Here is a 25,984-nt window from a genome sequence, read left to right as displayed (position 1 = left end):
GAAAAGAGATGCAGCAACTTGAAGCAATGACCTAGAGTTTCCTAGGCATTTCTTTATGACATTTAATACAATGCAATAGATTTTGATAACTATGAATTACTTGAAAATTTCCAAGATAGATAACAAGCTATTCATACGGGCCCATTTTTCGAACTCATCACAAAACAGATCAAAAACATTTTAGAAGGTATTCTACTGTGAGTTCTATGAACTTACATTTTGTGTGTTTGTTGCAACTGGATGATCATTCCATTGGTTGCCATTCTGTTCCCAAGGTTCATTTAAACTACAGAGAATATAGAAAAAGGCACAGAAATCATGTCAAAATGTATAGCATGATTATGGCATATATAGAATTAGATAAATCAGTATAAATAAGTTTCTTCCTTTGTTTCACTGAAAATACAGTTACTTTTCATTTAGCTTTAGGACAGCAATACTTTCCAAATTCATGAGTGAGGGAATAAAAAAATTAAGGTTCTTACCGTTCATGGTCTCCAGTTACACTATAGTCAGAGAGGTGATCTCCACTATCTTCCAGCATATCATGGGGAAGATCTGTCAACAGTTGCTGCAGCTGAAATAAGACATAATAACAACATGAACATGGAATAGTAAAGGTTTAAGTCTAGTCATTAAGTCTAGTCGTGTCCGACTCTGGGGTGTGGTGCTCATCTCAATTTCTAAGCCGAAGAACCAGTGTTCTCCGTAGACACCTCCAAGGTGATGTGGCCAGCATGACTGCATGGAGCGCTGTGACCTTCCCACCAAACCGGTACCTATTGATCTACTCACACGTGAATGTTTTCGAACTGCTAGGTTGGCAGAAGCTGGGCCTAACAGCGGGAGCTCACCCCGCTCCCCGAATTCTAACTGCCAACTTTTTGGTCAGCAAGTTCAGCAGCTCAGCGATTTAACCCGCTGCACCACCAGGGGAACATGGAATACATTAATACAAGAGCTCGACCAAAATACTTTTGCAACAAATTTTCAATATTACATATAGTTTATATAAATAAAAATGTAATGTTCGTTTGTGGGATTAACATAACTCAAAAACCACTGGACAAATTGACACCAAATTTGGACACAATACACCTATCAGAACAACAAGTGACCATCACTTATGAAAACACTGGAAAATACTATTGAAGACACTTAAAAAGCCAAAAAATAAAAATACATTACAACGCATGTGCAAAACCACATGTACACACACACACACACAAAACACATATACACAGACTGGGCTACAGCAATGCACGGCAGGGGACGGCTAGTTATTATTATAAAATTGCTGAAGATTTTATTTCATTATAATAGAGCTGTAATGCAAAGGGGCTGTTTTGCCCTGCTGTGTTATTAACATTTCAGCAAATAAAAAAGCATTTTCTCCCTCAATTACATAAAACACATTCACTTGTGGGAGCTGGTCTTATACACATGCTTTTGATTAACCTGTTTTTATTTCTACTACTTAAGCGCAGCTTGATTAGCATGAAATACGATAAAAAAATGATCATGAGATAGAAGGTTCCCATTAGAGTCTATAGTTTACATCTGAAGAAAATCAAAAGTTGCCTGTTAATGTATGGTGACTGAATGGATTTCATTGGGGTTTTATTAGAGAAGAAATACTCAAGAAATGCTTTTCCTTCCTCTAAAATACAGTATAGCACAGCACATATCACCCAGTATTCATTGGCAGACTCCCATCTAAGTACCAACCAGGTTGCATATCTGCAGAAAAACAATGATTATGGCATTACCTGGCATGCAACAAAAGTTAACAACCTGGAATGAGAGATAAATTCTTCAAAATTGGAGTTGCTGTTAATAAAATGACATTCAGTATTTCAGTTAATCTTGGTCAGTTAGTGTACTACTATGTTTCTGCAGAATGAAGGCCTTTTTTTGTTTTGCTTTGCTTTTGTATGGTAAAATGCACACACAGTATCATTCCTAGAACACCTAACCACTCAAATTCTTTACATTTGAGCCCTTCACTTTGTGGAAGTTACTTTCCAGAAGTTAAAATAAAAGAAACGTTCTGTACTTACTTGAAGCAAGGAATCTTGTATAGAAAGTACCTGTTCTTCTAAACCATCAGTAAGGTTTTGGTACATAGAATGGATCTCAAGAGATACATCTGTGCAGTACATTTTCTTTTTCTCACAAGGTTACTAGAAATCTGTACACAACAGCATAAGCAAGTATTGAATCGAAACTTGGCACCCAAACCTGTGTTTTTCCACACTAACAAAGCCTATACATATTTTGTTAAATAGAGCAGAAGCAATAACCTACAATGAGGAGGAGCAAATTACAGAAATAAACTCCCTCATTTTGGATGAAGTAGTTACTATATTGGCAAAGAAGGACAATATTGCACCAAAATCATCATCAACATTATATCTGTCTTTTGGTAAGCCAGTTAAGGATATCTAGGAAGTCTAAAATTATACTAGTTCGAACATTATTGCCACCTTAAAGTTCCTAGACTTCCGAAACTCTATCCACTCAACTTCATTTTGTACAATCTATATAAATAAAAATTTGTTTGTGGGATTAACATAACTCAAAAACCACTGGACGAATTGACACCAAATTTGGACACAATACACCTATCAGGCCAACGAGTATCCATCACCCCTAAAAACACATAAAAAAACCAGAAGAATGGACTTAAAAAACCCCCAAAATAAACCATATATACATATACACATACGTTCATACACATATACACAAGCACCCATACATACAGACACGCACACACAAATAAACACATATATACATACCTACATATAAACCTACACACATATACATACACACACACATATAAGAATATACCCAAGCACACACATACATAATATACATACACATATAAACACAGAAATACTCAAATATATACACACACATATATATACACACACTGACATATATATATACACACACACAAACATACATATATACACATATACACAAATATATGCACACAACATTAAAACACATGTGCAAAACCACATATATATGCAAGTACACATATATACACATATACACAAATATATACACACACACAAAACACATATACAAAGACTGGGCCACAGCAACGCATGGCAGGGAACGGCTAGTATGTTTATAAGTATTCTCATAAAAACCAGGCCAACAGCACAACACTTTAGGATCTTGCATTTTAGGAAAAGCAAACACACACAACAATTCTTAGCTATCAAGTTCTCTACGTTTTTCACCATTTAATCTTTTTAACTAGTCAAAAATAGAAAACAAGAGGAAAAAGGCAAGAACGAGACAAGTGAATAATTTGCACCAGTGTTTCCAAGACAGATGCGAGGGGTCAAAATACAGTAGACTCTCGCTGATCCAACGTTCTGCTGGCCCGTTTAAGTTAAAAATCCTCCATCCATCTGTAGGTTATTCCCCCCCCCCCCACAGTCCTCCAGAAAAAGCAATAGTGGAACAGGCATTCCCAAACACTGCCCTCTCCAACATGTAATACACCTAAATTCACAAAAAAGCACATACTGAAATGCTGCATTGAATATCAGATATTCTGTCTTCACAGATAAAGGACACCCACATTCCTAAATATTCCAAGCAGAAGGAAACATACTGCACTTATGTTACAACACCTAGCCCCAGAATGTACATAAGCCTTCTATTTAACACATGACATAGGTATTTTATTTAACTCTTCTTTTAAAATTAGCCACATAGTAAGATGCTGCCTGAGTGACATCATGAGAGATTCATGAGATTATGATGTCACTAGAAATCTCTCTTCCCAAGACAACAGCATTAGCTTTAGTAAGAAGATATTTCCTGGAAGAAATGATGACTAACATCTCCAAACTGGGACAGACAAAGCATTTCCAAGTTCGACAGAAATGTTAGTTTTTCTGAACATGAGACTGTAAAATTGGATTATGAAAGAAACAAAACTGTGGGTGAGTTAGTTATACACCACTTCATAGACTGGTATCCAAAACATGCATAACCATAATATATTTGGTGTTAAAGGAACATGCTATGTTCACACAGAACAATAACCAAAGAATAATGGTTTATTATATCACAACAAAACAATAACCAAAAAATAATGGGTTGTTGTAGGTTTTGTCGGGCTATATGGCCATGTTCTAGAGGCATTCTCTTCTGACGTTTCGCCTACATCTATGTCAAGCATCCTCAGAGGTTATGAGGTTAATTATATCACAATAGAGGGGGCATCTACACTATAGAATTAATGCTTTAACTGCCACTTTCCAATGTTATGGCATCCTGGGATTTGAGGCTTGGTGAGATACCAACACTCTTTGGTGATTCAAGAACTATTTATTTATCGTGTCATCTGTAACCAGAACATTGTATTACATTTCTAACAGAACAGAACAAACAACTAAGATTATTGGTTTACCATTCTGAGAAATGTAACCAGGACAACTCAATGTAGTCACCTGCTTCAAACATTTATGATAAATTACATTATTCTGTGCCAGTACATGTTTATTCAGATGTAATACTCATTTTTAATTAATCTTAGTCCAGTATTTGTCTATAGGACTCCATTCCAAATATGCCATATCACAAAAAATAGCAAGCCCAAGATATTATTTAAAAACAAGAGTTGTTCAGTAAGCCTTACTGACACAAGTGTTTGAAAGTAGTTAGACCCCCAATTAACCAAGTACATTCCTGTGATAGGATTTCCAATTATAATAAACACATCTAAAGCATATCCAGAATTTACTTGTACTATGAGTCGAAGACATGTTTTTAAAAAAGCTATTCTAAAGAAGCAGCCAGATGGGAAACAGAATAAGCCGCTTCTGAAAGCAAAGGCAAAACCACTGAATAACCAAGAGAAAAGAGTCAAAGCACTTAATGAGTATACGACAAACCCAAATGTTTTAAAGTCCAAGTAGAGAAGTAAAATTTCTGCAAATATTAAAGACACGAGGAAATGAAGCAGGTTAAAATATGATCAATACTGCTTTCCACATTGAATATACATTTATTTTTGTGCTTTGGCACATCACTTTAACACAGTTTTAAAATATAAAAACCTCTGGTTTGTACAGGGCAGGCCAAAGTCACAAGGCCATCTGATGTTTTACTTTTTTTTTGGGGGGGGGGGGCTGAAAACATTTTACAAGTAACTCCCAGAAGCCCTAGGCAGGAATTCTGGACTGAAGTCCAAAGCACTTGGACAGCCACAGATAGAAATATATACACAGCCTTTACTAGCAGACAGCAACAAAATCACAACACAGGCAGATACAACAAGAGGAAGTCAAAGATAAACAGAAAGCATACTTAAAAGTTACCAATTTTGCAACAGTCTCACAAAAGAATGCATCAGGGTTGTTCAGAGATATGGAATTTTGCAACACCCTTGCCATTGAGAACACGGAATTCCTGTACATTAAATTAAATTATACATTAAATTAAAATTATTATTAAATTAAAAATGAAAATTTAAAAGGAGTTATTAAACAATGAAACCTTATGTGACTTTTGGCCCGCCCTGTACAAAAGAATTGCAGCGACAATGAAACGAACCCCAAGTCTTAATGCTTACCTCCTGCTCCCTAACATAATCCTCCTGGTCATACTCTTCGTCTTCATGTTGCATTTGTAGAGCTGCGCTGTCAAAATCAAGTGACATTTTTGCAACCAATCCTTTGTGTTCTTCTACTGGGGGGAAAAAAATAAGAATAGTACCACTTTATATGCAACGCATACCATAAATTTAAAATAAAACTTTGCTGAAAGAGAAGATGTTCTGTTAGCTCTAAAGAAACTGCAAAGCTGTATTCTATCATTTGGCGATTTTTACATCTATTTTCTGAGCACTTGATTTGCATTAACTTTTAAAATGCATACATGATGTTGATAATAATAATCTCTCTTGGACTCCTGTCCACCGAAGGCATGCACACCCACAGCAAGGCCTTCTGTGTACATCAGCATCATCATCATTATTATTATAGTGATAGAATCATAGTATGATAGAGCCAGAAGAGACCACCTGGGCCATCTTGTCTAACCCTCTGCCAGGCAGCAAAAGCACAATCAAAATATCCCTGACAGATGGCCATCCAGCCTCTGTTTAAAAGCTTCCAAGAAAGGAGCTTCTACCACCTTCCAAGGCAGAGAGTGCCACTGCTGAATAGCTCTTACAGTTAGGAAGTTCTTCCTCATGTTTAGGTGGAATCTCCTCTCCTGTAATTTGAAGCCATTGCTCAACTGAGTTTCATGGGCAGGAGAGAACAAGCCTGCTCCCTCTTCCTTATGACATCCTTTCACATATTTATACATGGTGATCATGTCTCCTCTCAACCTTCTCTTCTGCAGGCTAAACGTGCCCAGTTCTTTAAGTTGCTCCTCATAAGGATTCATAGTCTCCAGACCTTTGATCATCTCAGTTGCCCTCCTGTGGACACATTCCAGCTTAGAGTAAATATATCTTTTGAACTGTTAGGCCACAGTATACAGTTGGACACAGTATTCTAGGTGAGGTCTGACCAAAGCAGAACAGAGAGGCACTATGACTTCCCTCGATCTAGACACTAGACTCCTATTGATGCAGCCCATAATCCCACTGGCTTTTTTAGCTGCTGCATCATTGTTGGCTCATGTTCAACTTGCTGTCCACAAAGACTCCAAGGTCTTTTTAACATGTACTGTTGACAAGCCAGGAATCACCCATTGTTGCGCTTTGCTATTCCAATGCTGAGAATGCATACTCAGTGTGGAATACATCTCACCACATTAAAACAGTGGATTTAGCCCCATGAATAAAATATCTGTAAGAAATTATAACAACTACTCACAAAGTTTAAATAATTAAATAAAACAGATAAATCTATTAAGCCTACAAAGTAACAAAACGAATCCATTTAAAAACAATTTAAAACAGTTAAAATAACTACTGTTATATAATTTATCATTACTGGCTGCTACTTCTGAAGAATATCAGGTGGTGCAATACAGTATAATTTCTCCAGCAGTGTTGGGTATAGACATCCTGTGACAATGCAGCATGTCTCATTTGTTCATTTTTATTGTTTTATGGCATTGATTGCTTGCCATCCTTTGTTGGAAACCGCCCTGAGTCCCTTGAGGGAGATAGGACAGGTTATAAGTAAAGTTATGATGATGATGATGATGATTATTAATGAAAGGACCAAGGTAATTGATATCATCTGTTTGGATATCAGCCAGCCTGCCAATGCCTTATATCCAGAAATAGCTTCCATACATCTGAATAAAATCCCATGTCAACTGCTTTGAACTAGAATATATGACAGTGTGGACTCAGATAACCCAGTACCAAGCAGATATTGTGGGGTTTTCTGCCTTGATATTCTGGGTTATATGGCTGTGTGGAAGGGCACTTGGTTTATAGGCTTGAATTGTTCTGGGAGTCATTTATCTGTCCTTATTAGCAGGCCACAGTATCCACAGAAGTGTCCTCCTGGAATATATGGCAGTGTGGACTCAGATAACCCAGTGTAAAGCAGATATTGTGGAATTCTCTGCCTTGATATTCTGGGTTATATGGCTGTGTGGAAGGGCCCTTGGTTTCTAGGTTTGATTTGTTCTGGGGGTCATTTATTTGTCCTTATTAGCAGGGCACAGTATCCACAGAACTGTCCTCCTTCAAATGAGTTGATTGTCTTCCTGTCAGATTTCTTCAGCCATCCTTAGAAGAGCGAGTGTGACTAGTCCTCAGTTAGGAAGACCCTCTCTCATGTGGGGCCATCCCGTTGGGATTTCCTGGTTTAGCTGCCCAGAGGGATACCCTTGCTGTTGCCGGAGGGACGCCAAGAGGAGTGGTAGATCTCCGAAAGCTTTTCTTGATTTGCGTCTACTGGGAGGAGGCTGTCAGCCATGTAGTGGGTGGCTTTCATAATGTTCAACCTTACTTTTAGCAGTAATTTCTTGTCGCACATCGGGGGGGGGGGGGATGCCAGCTAGGTTGTACAGCTTATCAACAGGTGTAGGTTTAAGACATCCTGTGATTATTCTGCATGTTTCATTCAATGCTATGTTCACCTGCTTTGCATGGGCTGACTTATGCCAAACAGGGCAGGCATACTCGGCAGCTGAGTAAGACAAGGTCAGGGCTGATGTTCTTATTAATTTTGGGTCTGCACCCCATGTGCTGCCAGTAAGTTTTCGCAGGATGTAATTGCATGCAGCTACTTTGTGCTTGGTGTTCAAGCTTGCGGGCTGAGAGGGGCAGTATATATTTATTATTTATTTATTTGTCGTGTCATAGCAACCAGTCCATTATATTACATTTCTAACAGAACAAAGCAAACAAACAAACAGACAAATACAAAACTTGTGAGTTTGGTAGTTGGTTAAATGTCTTTTGACCAGTATCTGGCCACTTGGAGTGCTTCCGGTGTTGCTGCAAGAAGGTCCTCCATTATGCATGTGGCAGGGCTCAGGTTGCATTGCAGCAGGTGGTCAGTGGTTTGCTCCTCTCCACACTCGCATGTCGAGGATTCCACTTTGTAGCCCCATTTCTTGAGGTTGGCTCTGCATCTCGTGGTGCCAGAGCACAGTCTGTTCAGCGCCTCACAAGTTGCCCAGTCTTCTGTGTGCCCGGGGGGGGGGGGAGTCTCTCCTTTGGTATCAGCCATTGGTTGAGGTTCTGGGTTTGAGTCTGCCACTTTTGGACTCTCGCTTGCTGAGGTGATCCAGCGAATGTCTTTGTAGATCTTAGAAAACTATTTCTAGATTTAAGTCGTTGACGTGCTGGCTGATATCCAAACAGGGGATGAGCTGGAGATGTCTCTGCCTTGGTCCTTTCACTATTGGCTGCTACTTCCCGGCAGATGTCAGGTGGTGCAATACCGATTAAACAGTGTAATTTCTCCAGTGGTGTAGGTCGCAGACACCCCGTGATAATGCGGCATGTCTCATTAAGAGCCACATCCACTGTTTTAGCGTGGTGAGATGTGTTCCACACTGGGCATGCATACTCAGCAGCAGAGTAGCACAGCGCAAGGGCAGATGTCTTCACTGTATCTGGTTGTGATCCCCAGGTTGTGCCAGTCAGCTTTCGTATGATATTGTTTCTGGCACTCACTTTTTGCTTGATGTTCAGGCAGTGCTTCTTGTAGGTCAGAGCACAGTCCAGGGTGACTCCCAGGTATTTGGGTGCGCTGCAATGCTCCAGTGGGGTTCCTTCCCTGGTGATCCTCAGAGCTCGGGATGCTTCTCTGTTCTTGAGATGAAAGGCACATGTCTGTGTTTCAGATGGGTTAGGGATCAGCTGGTTTTCCTTGTAGTAGGCAGTAAGAGCACCTAGAGCTTCAGAGAGCTTCTGTTCTACCATCCCAAAGCTCCCTGCTTGAGCAGTAATGGCACGATCATCAGCATAGATGAAACTCTCTGTGCCTTCTGGCAGTGGCTGGTCATTTGTGTAGATGTTGAACATGGATGGAGCAAGCACGCTCCCCTGAGGCAGGCCATTCTTCTGTTTCCGCCATTTGCTTCTCTGGCACTGGAACTCAACAAAAAAGCTCCTGTTTTGTAGCAGGTTTCCTATGAGGCAGGTGAGGTGGTAGTCCTTTGTGATATTATACATTTTTCTCAGGAGGAGGCGGTGGTTCACAGTATCATAGGCTGCTGACAAGTCTATGAAGACAGCTCCTGTGATCTGCTGCCTTTCAAAGCCATCTTCTATGTGCTGAGTCAGGTTCAGCGCTTGCGATGTGCAGCTTTTGCCTTTCCTGAAGCCAGCTTGCTGTGGGATCAGACATGGGTCTATTTTTTCCGTAATTCTATGCAGAATAAGACTCTCCAGAACTTTGTAGAGGTGGCACAACAGGGAGATTGGTCTGTAGCTTTTTGGGTCTTAATTAATCAATAATTAATTAATTTGTCCTTATTAGCAGGCCACAGTATCCACAGAACTGTCCTTCAAATAAGCTGATTGTCTTCCTGCCAGATTTCTTCAGCCATCCTTAGAAGAGCGAGTGCGACTAGTCCTCAGTGAGGAGAGGGCCCTCTCTGGGGTCCCTTCCACACAGCTGATTAAAATCCTAGATTATCTGCTTTGAACTGGAATATATGGCAGCGTGGACTCAAGATAGGCCAATTCAAAGCAGATATTGTGGGGTTTTCTGCCTCGAAATTCTGGGATATATAGCGTTTTGTGGGAAAGGGCCCTGAGTGGCAGGGATGGACTAGGCCCGAGCCCAAACCTCTCGTTCCCATAGCAACGCCCAACTTCTGCATCCCTTCCAAAAGCCCACCGAAGGCAGGCAAACAACGAGGCCTTCCGCATAAACAACCCCCTTACGACCCCGACTCAAAGGCCTGCCTTACCTTTCTCCCCCTCAACGATTCACATCGCCCACCGAAAGCCACTCTTGTTTCCGTGTGGGATACACACCCTAACCCTGCTGTCTTGCAGAGGCCTGTTTGGGAAGGGATACAACCAATCAGAGAAGCAAATTGCTTTATTGACAGGAAAAAGGGGCGGGCTCTGAGGAGGGGACCTCTTCCTTCCTTGGTTGTTCAAGTTAGGTCGCGCCGCGCCGCCTTCTCTGTTTGAAACCTGGCGCGGATGGCGGCGGGAAGAGAAACCTGCGTCGCGATTGGCTGGGAGATTCGGCCAATCGCGCGATCCGTTGGGCGGGGCGAACAAACCGTCCCGCCTCCTGTCCTGACGTCATAGTTTCCAGTGAAATTGTTCTTCCATTCTTTCACACTATTCTCAACACTACGCCCCCAGTGGACATATCAGGAGTTGCACCTCCTTGATATTCCTTAAAGCTGCAGAGGCGCTTTTTGTCCACTATTCCGGCGCTCCAATGGACGGTCCTTTGCCGCCTCAAGTGGCCACATCAGATATTGCACCCTCTTTAACAAGCTGAGCCTTAGAATCATAGAATCATAGAATCAAAGAGTTGGAAGAGACTTCATGGGCCATCCAGTCTAACCCCATTCTGCCAAGAAGCAGGAATATTGCATTCAAATCACCCGTGACAGATAGCTATCCAGCCTCTGTTTAAAAGCTTCCAAAGAAGGAGCCTCCACCACACTCCAGGGCAGAGAGTTCCACTGCTGAACGGCTCTCACAGGAAGTTCTTCCTAATGTTCAGATGGAATCTCCTCTCTTGTAGTTTGAAGCCATTGTTCCATTGCGTCCTAGTCTCCAAGGAAGCAGAAAACAAGCTTGCTCCCTCCTCCCTGTGGCTTCCTCTCACCTATTTATACATGGCTATCATATCTCCTCTCAGCCTTCTCTTCTTCAGGCTAAACATGCCCAGCTCCTTAAGCCGCTCCTCATAGGGCTTGTTCTCCATCATTTTAGTCGCCCTCCTCTGGACACATTCCAGCTTGTCAATATCTCTCTTGAATTGTAGTGCCCAGAATTGGACACAATATTCCAGGTGTGGTCTAACCAAAGCGGAATAGAACATGGGGAGCATTACTTCCCTAGATCTAGACACTATGCTCCTATTGATGCAGGGCAAAATCCCATTGCCTTTTTTGCCGCCACATCACATTGTTGGCTCATGTTTAACTTGTTGTCCACGAGGACTCCAAGATCTTTTTCACACGTATTGCTCTCGAGCCAGGCATCCCCCATTCTGTATCTTTGCATTTCGTTTTTCCTGCCAAAGTGGAGCATCTTGCATTTGTCACTGTTGAACTTCATTTTGTTAGTTTTGGCCAATCATCTCTCTAATCTGTCAAGATCGTTTTGAATCCTGCTCCTGTCCTCTGGACTATTGGCTATCCCTCCCAATTTGGTGTCGTCTGCAAACTTTATGAACCTGCCTTCTAGCCCTTCATCTAAGTCATGAATGAAGATGTTGAACAGGACCGGGCCAAGGACAGAACCCTGCAGCACTCCACTCACCACTTCTTTCCAGGATGAAGAGGAAGCCTTGGGGAGAATCGCCCTCTGGGTTCGTCCATTTAACCAATTACAGATCCACCTCACCGTAGTTTTGCCTAGCCCACATTGGACTAGTTTCCTTGCCAGAAGGTCATGGGGGACCTTGTCGAAGGCCTTACTGAAATCCAGGTACGCTACATCCACGGCATTCCCCGCATCTACCCAGCTTGTAACTCTATTGAAAAAAGAGATCAGATTAGTCTGGCATGACTTGTTTTTGATAAATCCATGTTGACTATTAGCGATGACCGCATTTGTTTCTAAGTGTTTGCAGACCGCTTCCTTAACGATCTTTTCCAGAATCTTGCCTGGTATCGATGTGAGGCTGACCGGACGGTAATTGTTTGGGTCATCCTTTTTTTTCCCTTCTTGAAGATTGGATAGGTTTTTTCGGGCTATCTGAACGCATTTCCGCCTACGAACCCACTAGGACTTTAAGATCTTCTGGGGAGGCCCTGCTCTCGATCCCGCCTGCAACTCAGGCATGGCTGGCGGGGACGAGGGACAGGGCCTTCTCAGTGGTGGCCCCTCGGCTGTGGAATGCCCTTCCCACAGACATTAGATCGGCTCCCTCATTAATGGCATTTCAGAAGAAAGTGAAAACCTGGTTATTTGAACAGGCGTTTGAACAGGCGGTGCAATGAATTATAATGAATTATAGGAAATCGGAACAACAGATGACGAGCTTGGATTATGATTTTAGTTATGAGACGCTAATAACTATGTTGATGTTAATTGCTTAGTGTATTATTGTGTTAATTGTTTTTAAATGGTTTGTATGATGCTAGCATTGAATTGTTGCTGCTGTTTGTTGTTAACCGCTCTGAGTCGCCTAAGGGCTGAGAAGAGCGGTATACAAATAAAGTAAATAAATAAATAAATAAGTATATGGCCATGGTCTAGAGGCATTCTCTCCTGACGTTTCGCCTGCATCTATGGCAACCATCCTCCGAGGTAGTGAGGTCTGTTGGAACTAGGAAAATGGGTTTATATATATGTGGAATGACCAGGGTGAGACAAAGGACTCTTGTCTGCTGGAGCTAGGTGTGAATGTTTCAACTGACCACCTTGATTAGCATATAATGGCCTGACAGTGCCTGGAGCAATCTTTTGTTGAGAGATGCTTAGATATCCTTGTTTGTTTCCTCTCTGTTGTTGTGCTGTTGTAATTTTAGAGGTTTTTTTTTTAATGCTGGGTGCCAGATTTTGTTCATTTGCTTCCAGCTGAGCCAAAATGAATGTACAGAATTATTTTAGACTGACAAGTGGTACAGAGACAACGTAGCATGAATATTTATTTATTATATATGTATAAAAGGTTTTTTTTTCCTGGAAATTACTAGAGCTGAAAAGGGCACAAGAAATTTGTGAAGCAGCATAAGGAAAAAGTACAGCCAGCAAAGTAGAAAAAAAATAAGAAAACAAAAGGGAAAAAAAGGTTTGGCAGGTTTTAGAAATACCAATCAAGATCCATGTTGTATGAACCTGATAATTTCATAATAATAATAATAATAATAATATATTATTATTATTATTATTATTATTATTATTATTTGTGGATAATTATTTATTATCCATGCTTCCTTCCTCTTTTTTTCGGTTGATACTTATTATTAATCCTGATTTGTCTTAATTATGTCATAATTATTTGCATTGGTTTATCTTTTTGCAAAATGCTACCTCTCCAAAGACATCCCATTCAATCTCTATGAAAAGGACATAAATAAGGGATACATTGCGGGCCCTCAGTATCCACCCCTGAATACCAAAATCCTTGGATGCTCAAGTACCATTATATATAGTCTAGTAAAGCAAGATACAGCTACACAACAATGCACTGTTTGTCTTGCTGTGAGTTTTTTGAGCTGTATGGCCATGTTTCAGTAGCATTCTCTCCTGATATTTCGCCTGCATCTGTGGCTAATGGCATCTTCAGAGGTCTGTTGGACGTGAGGCAAGTGGGGGGATATATATATATATATATATATATATATATATATATATACACACACATACATACATACACTAGACGTTCCCTGCCACGCTTTGCTGTGGCCCAGGAGAGACTGCAGCTGGAACATGGTCATACAGCCCGAAAAACTCACAGCAATCCACTGATTCCGGCTGTGAAAGCCTTTGACAACACAATGTAGTGCTTTTTTGGATTTCTATATTTTTTAAATATTTCCAAGCCATGGTTGGTTTGATTCATGGGTGCAGAACCCGCGGATATGGAGGGCCTACTGTAATAACGAAAACCAACCAACCCTAATTCTGATCAATTTTTCCTACTTTTAACTGATGGTCAGGTTCAGACCTGTGGCTACTTATTTCCAAGGCCTGATAAACAGCTATAGGAGGGCTCGGCCAACGGGAAAACATAGGGCCGCGGCTATGAAGTGCCTACTGTAATAACAAAAACCAACCAACCCTAATTCTGATCAATTTTTCCTACTTTAAACTGATGGTCAGGTTCAGACCTGTGGCTACTTATTTCCAAAGCCTGATAAACAGCGATAGGAGGGCTCGGCCAACGAGGAAACATAGGGCCGCGGATATGGAGTGCCTACTGTAATAACAAAAACCAAGCAAACCCAATTCTGATCAATTTTTCCTGCCTTTAACTGATGGTCAGGGTAGGACCTGTGGCTACTTATTTCCAAGGCCTGATAAACAACTATAGGAGGGCTCAGTCAATGGGGAAACATAGGGCCGCGGATATGGAGGACCTACTGTAATAAGGAAAACCAACCAACCCTAATTCTGATCAATTTTTCCTGCCTTTAACTGATGGTTAGGGTAGGACCTGTGGCTACTTATTTCCAAGGGCCAGATGAACAGTTATAGGAGGGTTCGGCCAACGGGGAAACATAGCGCTACGGATATGGAGGGCCTACTGTAATAATGAAACCAATCAACCCTAATTCTGATCAATTTTTCCTGCCTTTAACTGATGGTTAGGGTAGGACCTGTGGCTACATATTTCCAACAGCTATAGGAGGGCTCGGCCAATGGGGAAACATAGGGCCACGGATATGGAGTGCCTACTGTAATAAGGAAAACCAAGCAACCCTAATTCTGATCAATTTGTCCTACCTTTAACAGAGGTTAGAGCTGCAAAATTCACCATACTAGCAAAAGATAATGGAAGCCACACTGCTGATAAAGGCATGGGAGATAGTCCAGGCATGGTCAATCTTGGGCCCTCCAGGTGTTTTGGACTACAACTCCCACGATTCCTAACAGCCTACCGGCTGTTAGGAATTGTGGGGGTTGTAATCAAAAACACCTGGAGGGCCCAAGTTTGCCCATTCCTGGGATAGACCTTTTCAAACTTAAAGCTAACTTTGTGTCAGCTTCGGTTTCTAAATTATACATCATTCACAGATATAAATATAGCAAACACTGTGCCGTCATTTAGAAAAAGAGCAATAAGGCCAAAGAAAAATAGGAAATGCGACATCAATGGTGATCACAAATGAATCTGTTAGCTTTAGTAACCAGTCTGTGAAACTATTTTCAAACTAGGAGTTTCTCCTAAGCATATTTACATTTGACAAGAAACATTAGTGAATGTATCCATCAAAGAGAACAATATAGTCACAATGAAAATATATATATATTGTTTTCCTATTCAAATTGACCTGGGAATTCTTTTCAGCAAACATGTCTTAAATATACATTATTTATTGTTTTACAAAAAAAAGATCTGGTAGAAACACTGTTTATTTCACCACGATTCCTAGATGAAAAGGCACATACTAACATCCAGAAGTCTCTTCAAGTCGGTTTTGTTCATGGTTCGGAAGGTTCGGTTGTGCTTTTTTTTTTTTTAAGGATCTTACTGATTCTACAAATCTTTTGTTGGAACCTCAGGTGCATGAATTCTCATTCTCTGGGGCTTCGCTTTGCTAAAGTGAGATCAGTTATAGCTGATCAGGTAGAACTGGAATACATTTAAGCGGATGAAAACATTTGGGTATGTACGAGGGTTGAATGAAAAGTAATGCCTCCGCCCTTGCTATTTGGGTTTGGATGGGAATATTTTCATAAATCAAACACAGAAATAATCCTTAGAATGTGCTCTTTAACTACCACTATACCCTTTTCCACACAATCACCAGACAATTGGATACATTTCTGCCAACGATGAACAGGTTTTGTGAAGCTGTCATGGAAGAAGTCGAGGCTCTGTTTCCGCAACCAGCGTCTCACAGTTCTCTCAACGTCTTTGTCAGAAGCATAATGATGTCCCTGCAGATCTTCTTTCATTATCAGGAAAAGATGGAAGTTAGACTGCTAAATCTGGACTGTATGGAGGCTGTCATATGGTGGTAAGATCCAGTCTCTGAAGATTCAAGTCTGTGCGCTTTCATTTCAGGGTACCCATTGTGCACAGATCTTCTGATAGCCAAGCAAAGCAATAATATGACCCACGCGTTCTTGTGAAATACCGATTATGCTTGAAATTTCTCTCTGAGTGATATGACGATCGTCCTGAATCGATCTGTCAACCTTTTGCTTGTGAAACATGATGGTTGCTGTCACAGGGCGTCCAACTCTTTGTTTGTCAAGCAAGTCAGATGTTCCCACCTCAACATCTTTAAACTTACTCGCCCAACGACGCACAGTACTCACAGCAACACAATCACCATAAACAGTTTGCATTCTCTGATGAATCTCCTTTGGGGTGACACCTTCTGCTGTCAAGAATTCAATGACTGCACATTGCTTAAGTTGCATTGACCGAACGTCTGCGCAAGGTTCCATACTTCGCATGTTATCAACACAACCGTTCAATGCTAAGGCTTCCCACCAAAATGGAACTGTAGAGGAGAGTCTACTGAACAAGCCAGTACCTGTTGCATACCAGTACTGCCATCTGTTGAGGAGTTACAAAGGTGGAGGCATTACTTTTCATTCAAACATAAAAAGAAATCTCTCTCCTTTTGCCAGAACCAAGGTTCGGAATAATCGCTGGAGTTTTGATGAAGAGAAAGGAAAAGAAACACCAAAAGGGAGGAGGAACTGTCTTGGAGATGTTGCGAGCCAAGAGAATTATTTCTTATATTGTGGGTGCCCGGTTCCTTTTTTCACTGGTTGACTCAGATTTAATTCACTTCCCGAGGAGATGATGGGCAATTTATTTTCCATATGGTAGCGAATGAGATGACTCACACTCTCAAATACATGGTCTTTGGTTCTGACCTGGCAAAAGCAAAGAAAGGAACAGGTCATTCTTAGCTGAAAACTGAAAATTATCTTCTCTGATTCCCAGATTCCCAGACTAGTTTAGTGTTTACACCAAGGGTCCTCAAACTAAGGGCCGGGGGGCCAGATACAGCCCTCCAAGATCATTTACCCAGCCCTGACTCAGGGTCAATCTAAGTCTGAAACTTTTTGAAAGCACACAACAACAACAACAACAACAACAACAACAACAACAACAACATCAACAACAACAACACCGGGATTGTGGCACAGCTGGCTGTGTGTCAGCTGCATTAAGATCACTCTGACCAAAAGGTCATGAGTTCGAAGCCAGCCCGGGTTGGAGTGGGTTCCAACCAATTATGTGTAGCCTGTTGTTGACCTTTGCAACCCGAAAGACAGTTGCATCTGTCAAGTAGGAAAATAAGGTACCACCTTAAAGTGTGGGAAGGCTAAATTAACTGATTTATGAGACCATAAAGAAGACTCCAGCAAAGCATTCCAGCAAGGAAGCATGCGGGGAGTGGGGAAGTGCTTCATCAGCATCGCAGATGGACGATTAAAGTGACAGCTTCCCTGGCGGCCAGAAAAAGTTAAATAGCCTTTGTGTGTGTCTGTATATGTCAATGATGGCGAACCTATGACACGTGTGTCGGTACTGACACGCGTAGCCATTTTTGATGACACGCGGCCACATGCAGCCACATACACAGAAGAATGGGGCTGCATCCCGAGAAGGACATTTCATCCTCAGCTCCTGCACCAGCATTTTTCTATAATGCCGAGATATATGACATTATAGAAAAAAGCAGGTAAGTTAAATAATTAGTTTTTGGTTTGTTAAATACAGTTATATATTACAATAATATATTTTTGTTATATTGGTTTTTTACTTGAAGTGACACCCAACCTGAGTTATGCTCAGTTTTTTGGCGAGTTTTGACACACCAAGCTCAAAAAGGTTGCCCATCACTGGTATATGTCGTATGTTAAAATTGGCATTGAATGTTTGCCATATATGTGTACACTGTAATCCGCCCTGAGTCCCCTGCGGGGTGAGAAGGGTGGAATATAAAAGCTGTAAATAAATAAACAAACAAACAAACAAACAACAACAATCCCATTTCATCAGCCAAAAGCAGGAGCCTTTGGTGGCGCAGTATGTTAAACCCCTGTGCCGGCAGGACTGAAGACCGACAGGTTGCAGGTTCGAATCCGGAGAGAGGCGGATGAGCTCCCTCTATCAGCTCCAGCTCCTCATGCTTTTAGCCTCCCACAAGGATGATAAAAACGTCAAATCATCCAGGTGTCCCCTAGGCAACGTCCTTGCAAACGGCCAATTCTCTCACACCAGAAGCGACTTGCAGTTTCTCAAGTCGCTCCTGACACAACAACAACAAAAAAAGCCAAAAGCAGGCCCACACTTCCCATTGAAATACTAATAAGTTTATATTTGTTAAAATTGTTCTTAATTTTTTGTATTATTTTCAAGTGTCTTTTGCATTACAAATAAGATATGTGCAGTGTGCATAGCAATTCATTCATGTTTCTTTTTTTCAAATTATAATCTGGCCCTCCAGCAGTTTGAGGGACTGTGACCTGGCCCTCTGTTTAAAAAGTTTGAGGACTCCAGGACTAGACGTACTGCATTGGGAGGGGAATTGAGTAACCCTTCAGATCAGGGGATCCCAAACTGTGCTCCGCAGAGCCCTTGAGGTTGACTTTCAGTGGTTCTCAACTTTTCTAATACCGCGACCCCTTAATACACTTCCTCATGTTGTGGTGACCCCCAACTATAAAATTATTTTCGTTGCTACTTCATAACTGTAATTTTGCTACTGTTATGAATCATAATGCAAATATCCATCAGCGTTGCCTCTCTGAAAAATCCTGCAAATCTCTTGGGAAGACAAGCAGACAAATGTCAGCGTGCTGGAAGAAGCAAAGACCACCTTGATGTTTTGGGATATAGGGCTGTGTGGAAGGGTCTTTCGAACGGATTGGGAGAAACCAGCCTTCCCTGGTACGACATGTCAAAGCGCAGTATTTTCTAAACATAAGAAACATAGCAATCAAATGTGATGGGTTAAGTATGCATCCCATCTGACAGCAGTATACAATCAGTGATTTAAAAATATGGGATACATACTGATTAAAACAGAGTATGTGATAAGGTCCAAGGCACAATTCAAAGTGCTGGTTTTGACCTACAAAACCCTATACGGCTCCGGCCCAGCGTACCTGTCCGAATGTATCTCCTTCTACGTCCCACCTCGGAGTTTAAGATCCTCTGGGGAGGCCCTGCTTTCGGCCCCACCTTTATCACAAGTGAGACTGGTGGGGACGAGGGACAGGGCCTTCTCGGTGGTGGCCCCTCGCCTGTGGAATTCACTCCCGGGGAAATTAGGTCATCAACATCCCTCCTCTCTTTTGGAAGGAAGTTAAAAACATGGTTGTGGGACCAGGCTTTCGGGCAATCTGGCGGTTAGATAAGGACAATGATGACCAGAATTGAGAGTACTTGACAATGTGGAATGAATTTACGGACTCTGAGATGGCAAACGCTGAGCACTAGATTGTTTTTATTGATTTTAATGTATGGACTGACTGTCTTAATGAGACTGGTAGGGACGAGGGACAGGGCCTTCTCGGTGGTGGCCCCTTGCCTGTGGAATTCACTCCCCGGGGAAATTAGGTCATCAACATCCCTCCTCTCTTTCGGAAGGAAGTTAAAAACCTGGATATGGGACCAGGCCTTTGGGTAAGCTGGCGGATAAAGGACAATGACGACCAGAGTAGGAAAGGACTATGATAATGCTGGATGGACTTTGGATTTATGAATTGGCGAATGTTGACCACAAGATGATTTTATTGCTGCTATTGTATTAATTTGGTTGTTTTAACTAGTTATAATTTTTGTTATAACTAGTTATAATTGACCTCTGAGGAAGCCTGCCATAGATGCAGGCGAAACGTCAGGAGAAATGCCTCTAGAACATGGCCATATAGCCCGAAAAAACCCACAAGAACTGAGTGATTCCGGCCATGAAAGCCTTCGACAATACATATAATTGTTGTTGTTATATTGTATTTTGTGAACTGTTAGGCATCAAATTGTGCCTTTTGTAAGCCACCCTGAGTCCCCCCTAGGGAGTTGAGAAGGGCGGGGTAGAAGCACTCCAAATAAATAAATAAATAAATAAATAAGGCATTGTGTAGTACAGTGGTTCTCAACCTGGGGGTCGGGACCCCTGGAGGGGTCATGAGGGAATATCAGAGGGGGTCACTAAAGACCACCAGAAAACACAGTATTTTCTGTTGGTCATGGGGGTTCTATGTGGGAAGTTTTGCCCAATTCTGTCTTTGGTGGGGTTCAGAATGCTCTTTGATTGTAGGTGAGCTATAAATCCCAGCAACTACAAAATATCAAGATCTATTTTCCTCAAACTCCACCAGTGTTCACATTTGGGCATATTGAGTATTTGTGCCAAGTTTAGTCCAGATTCATCATTGTTTGAGTGCACAGCGCTCTCTTGATGCAGGCGAACTACAACTCCAAAATTCAAGGTCAATGCCCACCAAACCTTTCCAGTATTTTCTGCTGGTCATGGGAGTTCTGTGTGCCAAGTTTGGCCCAATTCCATCGCTGGTGGAGTTCAGAATGCTCTTTGATTGCAGGTGAACGATAAATCCCAGCAACTACAACTCCCAAATGACAACATCAATTTCCCCCCCAACCCCACCAGTATTCCAATTTGAGCGTTCGGGTAATCGGGTAATGGTGCCAAATTTGGTCCAGTGAATGAGAATTCATCCTCATTACATTACGATTCATAACAGGAGCAAAATGACAGTTATGAAGTAGGAAGGAAAATAATTTTATGGTTGGGGGTCACCACAATATGCGGAATTGTGTTAAGGGGTCACAGCATGAGGAAGGTTGAGAACCACTGGTGTAGTAGTTCCCAGCCAACTTCACACTGTTTATTGTTCCTACCTTGCCTTCTGGATCCACCAGCAACAGATGCTTTGCTTGCCCTCCTTGCAACCCACTCAGCACATACTGGCCCGGTGAGCTTGTGCTTTCCCGTATCAAGAAATCCCCGTCGCAGACCAAGAGGCTCTCTGCTGCTTTTCTGGTTAACTTTCCGTGGTAGCATTCTTCATCCTGTAGCTGTTCTTTCACAGATGTCACACCTCCAGGACCTGATGCGTTGCTGGAAGGGATTTGCTCGACGGCTTCTGTTGACTCTGGAAAACACAATATGGATAGGGTTGCACAACATCGACTCCCAAAATACTGCTGCTGATATACAGGAAATAGACATTTTCCAAACCAGGGTTCTTTATTCCAGCTTATTTTATTTTATTTTATTGTGTCGGTATCAACCAGACAATTGTATTACATTTTCAACCATTTTTATTCATATCATGATCTGATCACTATACTCAATATATCCCATATGCATGGGGGTATTGGGGTAATGATACAAAAGGTTTGCTAGGCTAGACCCTCTTTCACTCAGACTCAGCCCCCCCCCCGAAACTCAGCCCCACCCTGAAACCCCCCCCCCCATGAAAACCACTGTACTATATCATTATACTGTAATATTATTAGTGATATTACATCTATATAATATAGATGTATTTATATATATAAATGCTCTGTGCATAATGAGTACCTTAAAAACAAAAGAACCAATGAACGAAATCACACCAAATTTGGCAACAAAATGTCTCACTACACAAGGAGTGACCATCACTCAAAAAATTATGATTTTGTCATTTGGGAGTTGTAGATGCTGGGATTTATACTTCACCTACAATAAAAGAGCATTCTGAAATTCATCAACGATGGAATTGAACCAAACCCCCACGACAAACAGAAAATACTGGAAGGGTTTGGTGGACATTGACCTTGAGTTTGGGAGTTGTAGTTATAGTTCACCCACAATGAAATAGCATTCTGAACCCCACCAATGATAGCATTGGACCAAACTTTCCACACAGAACCCCCATGACCAACAGAAAATACTATGTTTTCTGATGGTCTTTGGCGACCCCTCTGACACCTCGCGACCCCCACAGGGGTCCCGACCCCCAGGTTGAGAAACACTGAGCACAATATAGTAATATATAATACTAATATTGCGCTATGGTATTTACATATTACTTGTATTTACATATTACTTGTAAGCCACTCTTGAGTCCCCTTCAGGGTGAGAAAGGCAGCATATAAATGTCATAGATAAACAAATAAATAAATATATCCCAGCTCACACTCACCCATTTCAATCTGAACTCAAATTGGTCTTGGATTTTCTCTTCCATGTATACATGAACCTATCAATCAGCAGTCTTTCTTGTTTTTCAGTCAATTTTACCGCCCACCTTTCAAAAGCCCTTAGAACAGTGTTTCTCAACCTGGGGGTCGGGACCCCTGAGGGGGTCGCGAAGGGGTGTCAGAGGGGTCACCAAAGACCTCAGAAAATACAGTATTTTCTGTTGGTAATGGGGGTTCTGTGTGGGAAGTTTGGCCCAATTCTATCATTGGTGGGGTTCAGAATGCTCCTTTATTGTAGGTGAACTATAAATCCCAGTATCTACAACTCCCAAATGTCAAGGTCTATTTCCCCCAAACCCCATCAGTGTTCACCTTTGGACATATTGAGTATCCATGCCAAGTTTGGTCCAGATCCATCATTGTTTGAGTCCACAGTGCTCTCTCTGTATGTAGGCGAACTACAACTCCCAAACTCAAAGTCAATGCCCACCAAACACTTCCAGTATTTTCTGTTGATCATGGGAGTTCTCTGTGCCAACTTTGGTTCAATTCCGTTGTTGGTGGGGTTCAGAATGCTCTTTGTTTACATGTTAACTATAAATCCCAGCAACTACAACTCCCAAATAACAGAATCAATTTCCCCGCCAACCCCACCAGTATTCAGATTTGGGCATATCGGGTATTTGTGCCAAATTTGCTCCAGTGAATGAAAATACATCCTTCAGATCATTATTTACATGGCGATTCATAATGTTAGGGTTATGGTTGGGGGTCACCACAAGGTGAGGAACTGTATTAAGGGGTCGCGGCATTAGGCAGGTTGAGAATCACTGCCTTAGAACTACTGGATATTTGAATATGTGGAAATCTCGCTCATAAACACACTGGACTTTTTAAAAGTTGATACCTTGGTTTGCAATGGTCTTTGGGACCCTTTCCTTTATAAGCTTTGCCCACTTTGATCTCACAAAGCAGGTAAATCACGACAACAGTGGAACTTCTCACATGTATTATTCCTCTTTTGTCGTTCTCCCAGTGGGAAGACGGTTGGAAAGTAGTTCTTTTACCAAAGAGTGTTATTAATGGATTATGTGTGATTATAAAAGAAACACTTTCCAAACAGCCTCCCACTGGGAGAACAACAGAAGAGGAACAACATCATTTAATAAGTCTCAGCCGGAGACACTATTATCCTGCTGTAATTGTGATTTACTTGCCTTGTGCAATACGCTCCCAAGTAGTGAATACAGAACGGTTACAAATGAGTAAATCTCGGTAGCTGCTCCATAAAAAGGATTGCTGTTTAGGTCATGATTGTGACACTACTGCCACAATATTCACTTTTGCAACCTGCTTTACTAGGCATCAACCACATGACGGAAAGGAGATCCATTTTGCCAGTGATTGCAGCATGGCCAAACTATGTTTTGGATCAAGTTTGGAGAGGATCAGAAAATATTACTTACAGCAGATAGAAATTAGTTAAGCATATTAACTAATGCTTAACTAATTGTGTACTAATGCTTGTTGTGTACAATTCTGGGCATTTATTTATTTATTTATTTGCAGCATTTATATTCCGCCCTTCTCACCCCGCAGGGGACTCAGGGCGGATTACAGTGTACACATATATGGCAAACATTCAATGCCAATTTTGACATACAACATATACAGACATAGCCAGAGGCTATTTAACTTTTTCTGGCCGCCAGAGGAGCTGTCGCTTTCATCGTCCATCTGCGACACTGATTAAGTACTTCCGCATTCCGGCATGCTTTTTGCTGGAGTCTTTTTTATGGCCTCATAAATTAGTTAATTTAGCCTCCCCACACTTTAAGGTGGTACCTTATTTTCCTACTTCACAGATGCAACTGTCTTTCAGGTTGCAAAGCTCCATGCTACACAATTGGTTGGAAACCCACTCCAACCCGGGATGGCTTCGAACTCATGACCTTTTGGTCAGAGTGATCTTAATGCAGCTGACATTCAGCCAGCTGCGCCACAATCCCGGCATTGCAATTGAAGGCAGATGTTGACTCTAAAGTGCAGGCCTGTAGCCAGGATTTTGATTCGGGGGGGGGGGGAGGGGGGCTGAGTTTGATTTGGGGGGAGGGCTGAGTCTGAGTGAAAGAGGGTCTAGCCTAGCAAACCTTTTGTATCATTACCCCAATACCCCCATGCATATGGGATATATTGAGCATGGTGATCAGATCATGATATGAATAAACATAACAGTTTAAATAATGCACCAGTAAGGCCTTTTCGCGGACCATCATGAGAATTTGGGGGGGGGGGGGGCTGAATGGGGATGAGAGACAGGGCCTTCTCAGCAGTGGCCCCCCGCCTATGGAACGCCCTCCCTAGAGATATCATATTGGCCACCTCCCTCTTGGGCAGAGTGTGATGGGCAAAGGCAGCCCTAGGTAATTTTCAACGGTAAGCAAACCCCCCCAACCAAACACTGATGTATATTTTCTGTTAGTCGTGGGAGAACTGTGTGCCAAGTTTGGTTCAATTCCATCATTAGTGGAGTTCAGAATGCTCTTTGATTGTAGGTGAACTATACATCCCAGTAACTACAACTCGCATATGTCAAGGTCTATTTTCCCCCAAGAGTGCCTCAAGAGCGCCCCTGGGCAAAATCAACTATACTGCAAATGCTTTCTTTGCGTAATGGGTTGAGCCGCCCCTGGTGATGGGAATTCCCCATTGTCCACTTTGTAAAGATACCAATAATGTTGTTCTGGAGGCAGGAGCCAAGATGAACAGCATAGGACCCTGATAGTGAACCTATGACACGCGTGTCAGCACTGACACACATAGCTATTTTTGATGACACACAGACACATGTGGCCACATACAGAGAAATACACCTTATAAGAGCCAATCTAATTCCATCCTTAAATTTGTAAAAGGCTCTACAACTTTAATATCTGCACGTTTGAGCATTGTTCACTCCATAACTCAGCATGGATTATACATTTTTCTTATTTAAACTATAAATATTGCAAAATTATGGGTTTTATTTCTCAAAGTGACACTCCACCCAAGTTATGCTCAGGTGTTTGGCAAATTTTGACACACCAAGCTCAAAAGGTTGCCCATCACTGGCATAGGATCTTTTACTCTACCCTAACCTTCAGAATCGAGGAGGAAGGAATGGTAATTTATATGTTTTTTTTAACAATGTGAATTCAATAGAATTACCCAAATGATAAAATCAACCCCCCCCCCAACCCCACAAATATTCAAATTTGGGCGTATGGGGCATTTGTGACAAATTTGGTCCAGTGAATGAAAATATATCCTTAATATCAGATATTGATATTACGATTCATAACTGTAGCAAAATTACAATTATGTAGTAGCAATGAAAATAATTTTTCAGTTGGGGGTCACTGCAACATGAAGAACTGTGTTAAGGGGTCACGGCATTAGGAAGGTTGAGAACCATTGCTCTGGACTCTTGTGTGGTGCTGTGGTCATAGGTGTTTCGAGGCCTGGGGTGCAACAGTAAAATCATTTGCTTAATTTCCAAA

At 41.7% G+C, this 25,984-nt stretch overlaps 2 protein-coding genes across 4 annotated transcripts in view; both read right to left on the bottom strand.

The window, feature by feature from the left end:
- CEP152 (centrosomal protein 152) overlaps positions 1-10,448 on the bottom strand; it is a 38,496-nt gene extending 28,048 nt beyond the window's left edge. Inside the window, exons 1-4 of one of the 3 annotated variants that reach the window (XM_067471399.1) lie at positions 10,369-10,448; positions 5,600-5,715; positions 486-577; positions 217-286 (exon numbers count right to left, since the gene is read on the bottom strand). In XM_067471399.1, the coding sequence (XP_067327500.1) occupies positions 217-286; positions 486-577; positions 5,600-5,686 (249 nt within the window). In that variant the 5' untranslated portion in view covers positions 5,687-5,715; positions 10,369-10,448. Of the gene's footprint in view, positions 1-216; positions 287-485; positions 578-2,060; positions 2,269-5,599; positions 5,716-10,368 lie in introns of those variants that run through there. The other 2 variants (XM_060755304.2, XM_060755303.2) reach the window with 2 other exon arrangements.
- Positions 10,449-15,621: 5,173 nt separating this feature from the next.
- Positions 15,622-25,984, bottom strand: part of SHC4 (SHC adaptor protein 4) — a 62,812-nt gene continuing 52,449 nt past the window's right edge. Inside the window, exons 11-12 of the mRNA XM_060755306.2 lie at positions 21,159-21,412; positions 15,622-17,158 (exon numbers count right to left, since the gene is read on the bottom strand). Coding sequence (XP_060611289.2) covers positions 17,009-17,158; positions 21,159-21,412 — 404 coding nt within the window. The 3' untranslated portion in view covers positions 15,622-17,008. The remainder of the gene's footprint in view (positions 17,159-21,158; positions 21,413-25,984) is intronic.

The sequence above is a fragment of the Anolis sagrei genome, chromosome 9, assembly GCF_037176765.1.
Source record: "Anolis sagrei isolate rAnoSag1 chromosome 9, rAnoSag1.mat, whole genome shotgun sequence".
Taxonomy (NCBI): domain Eukaryota; kingdom Metazoa; phylum Chordata; class Lepidosauria; order Squamata; family Dactyloidae; genus Anolis; species Anolis sagrei.
This window is presented reverse-complemented; position numbering and strand designations above follow the sequence as displayed.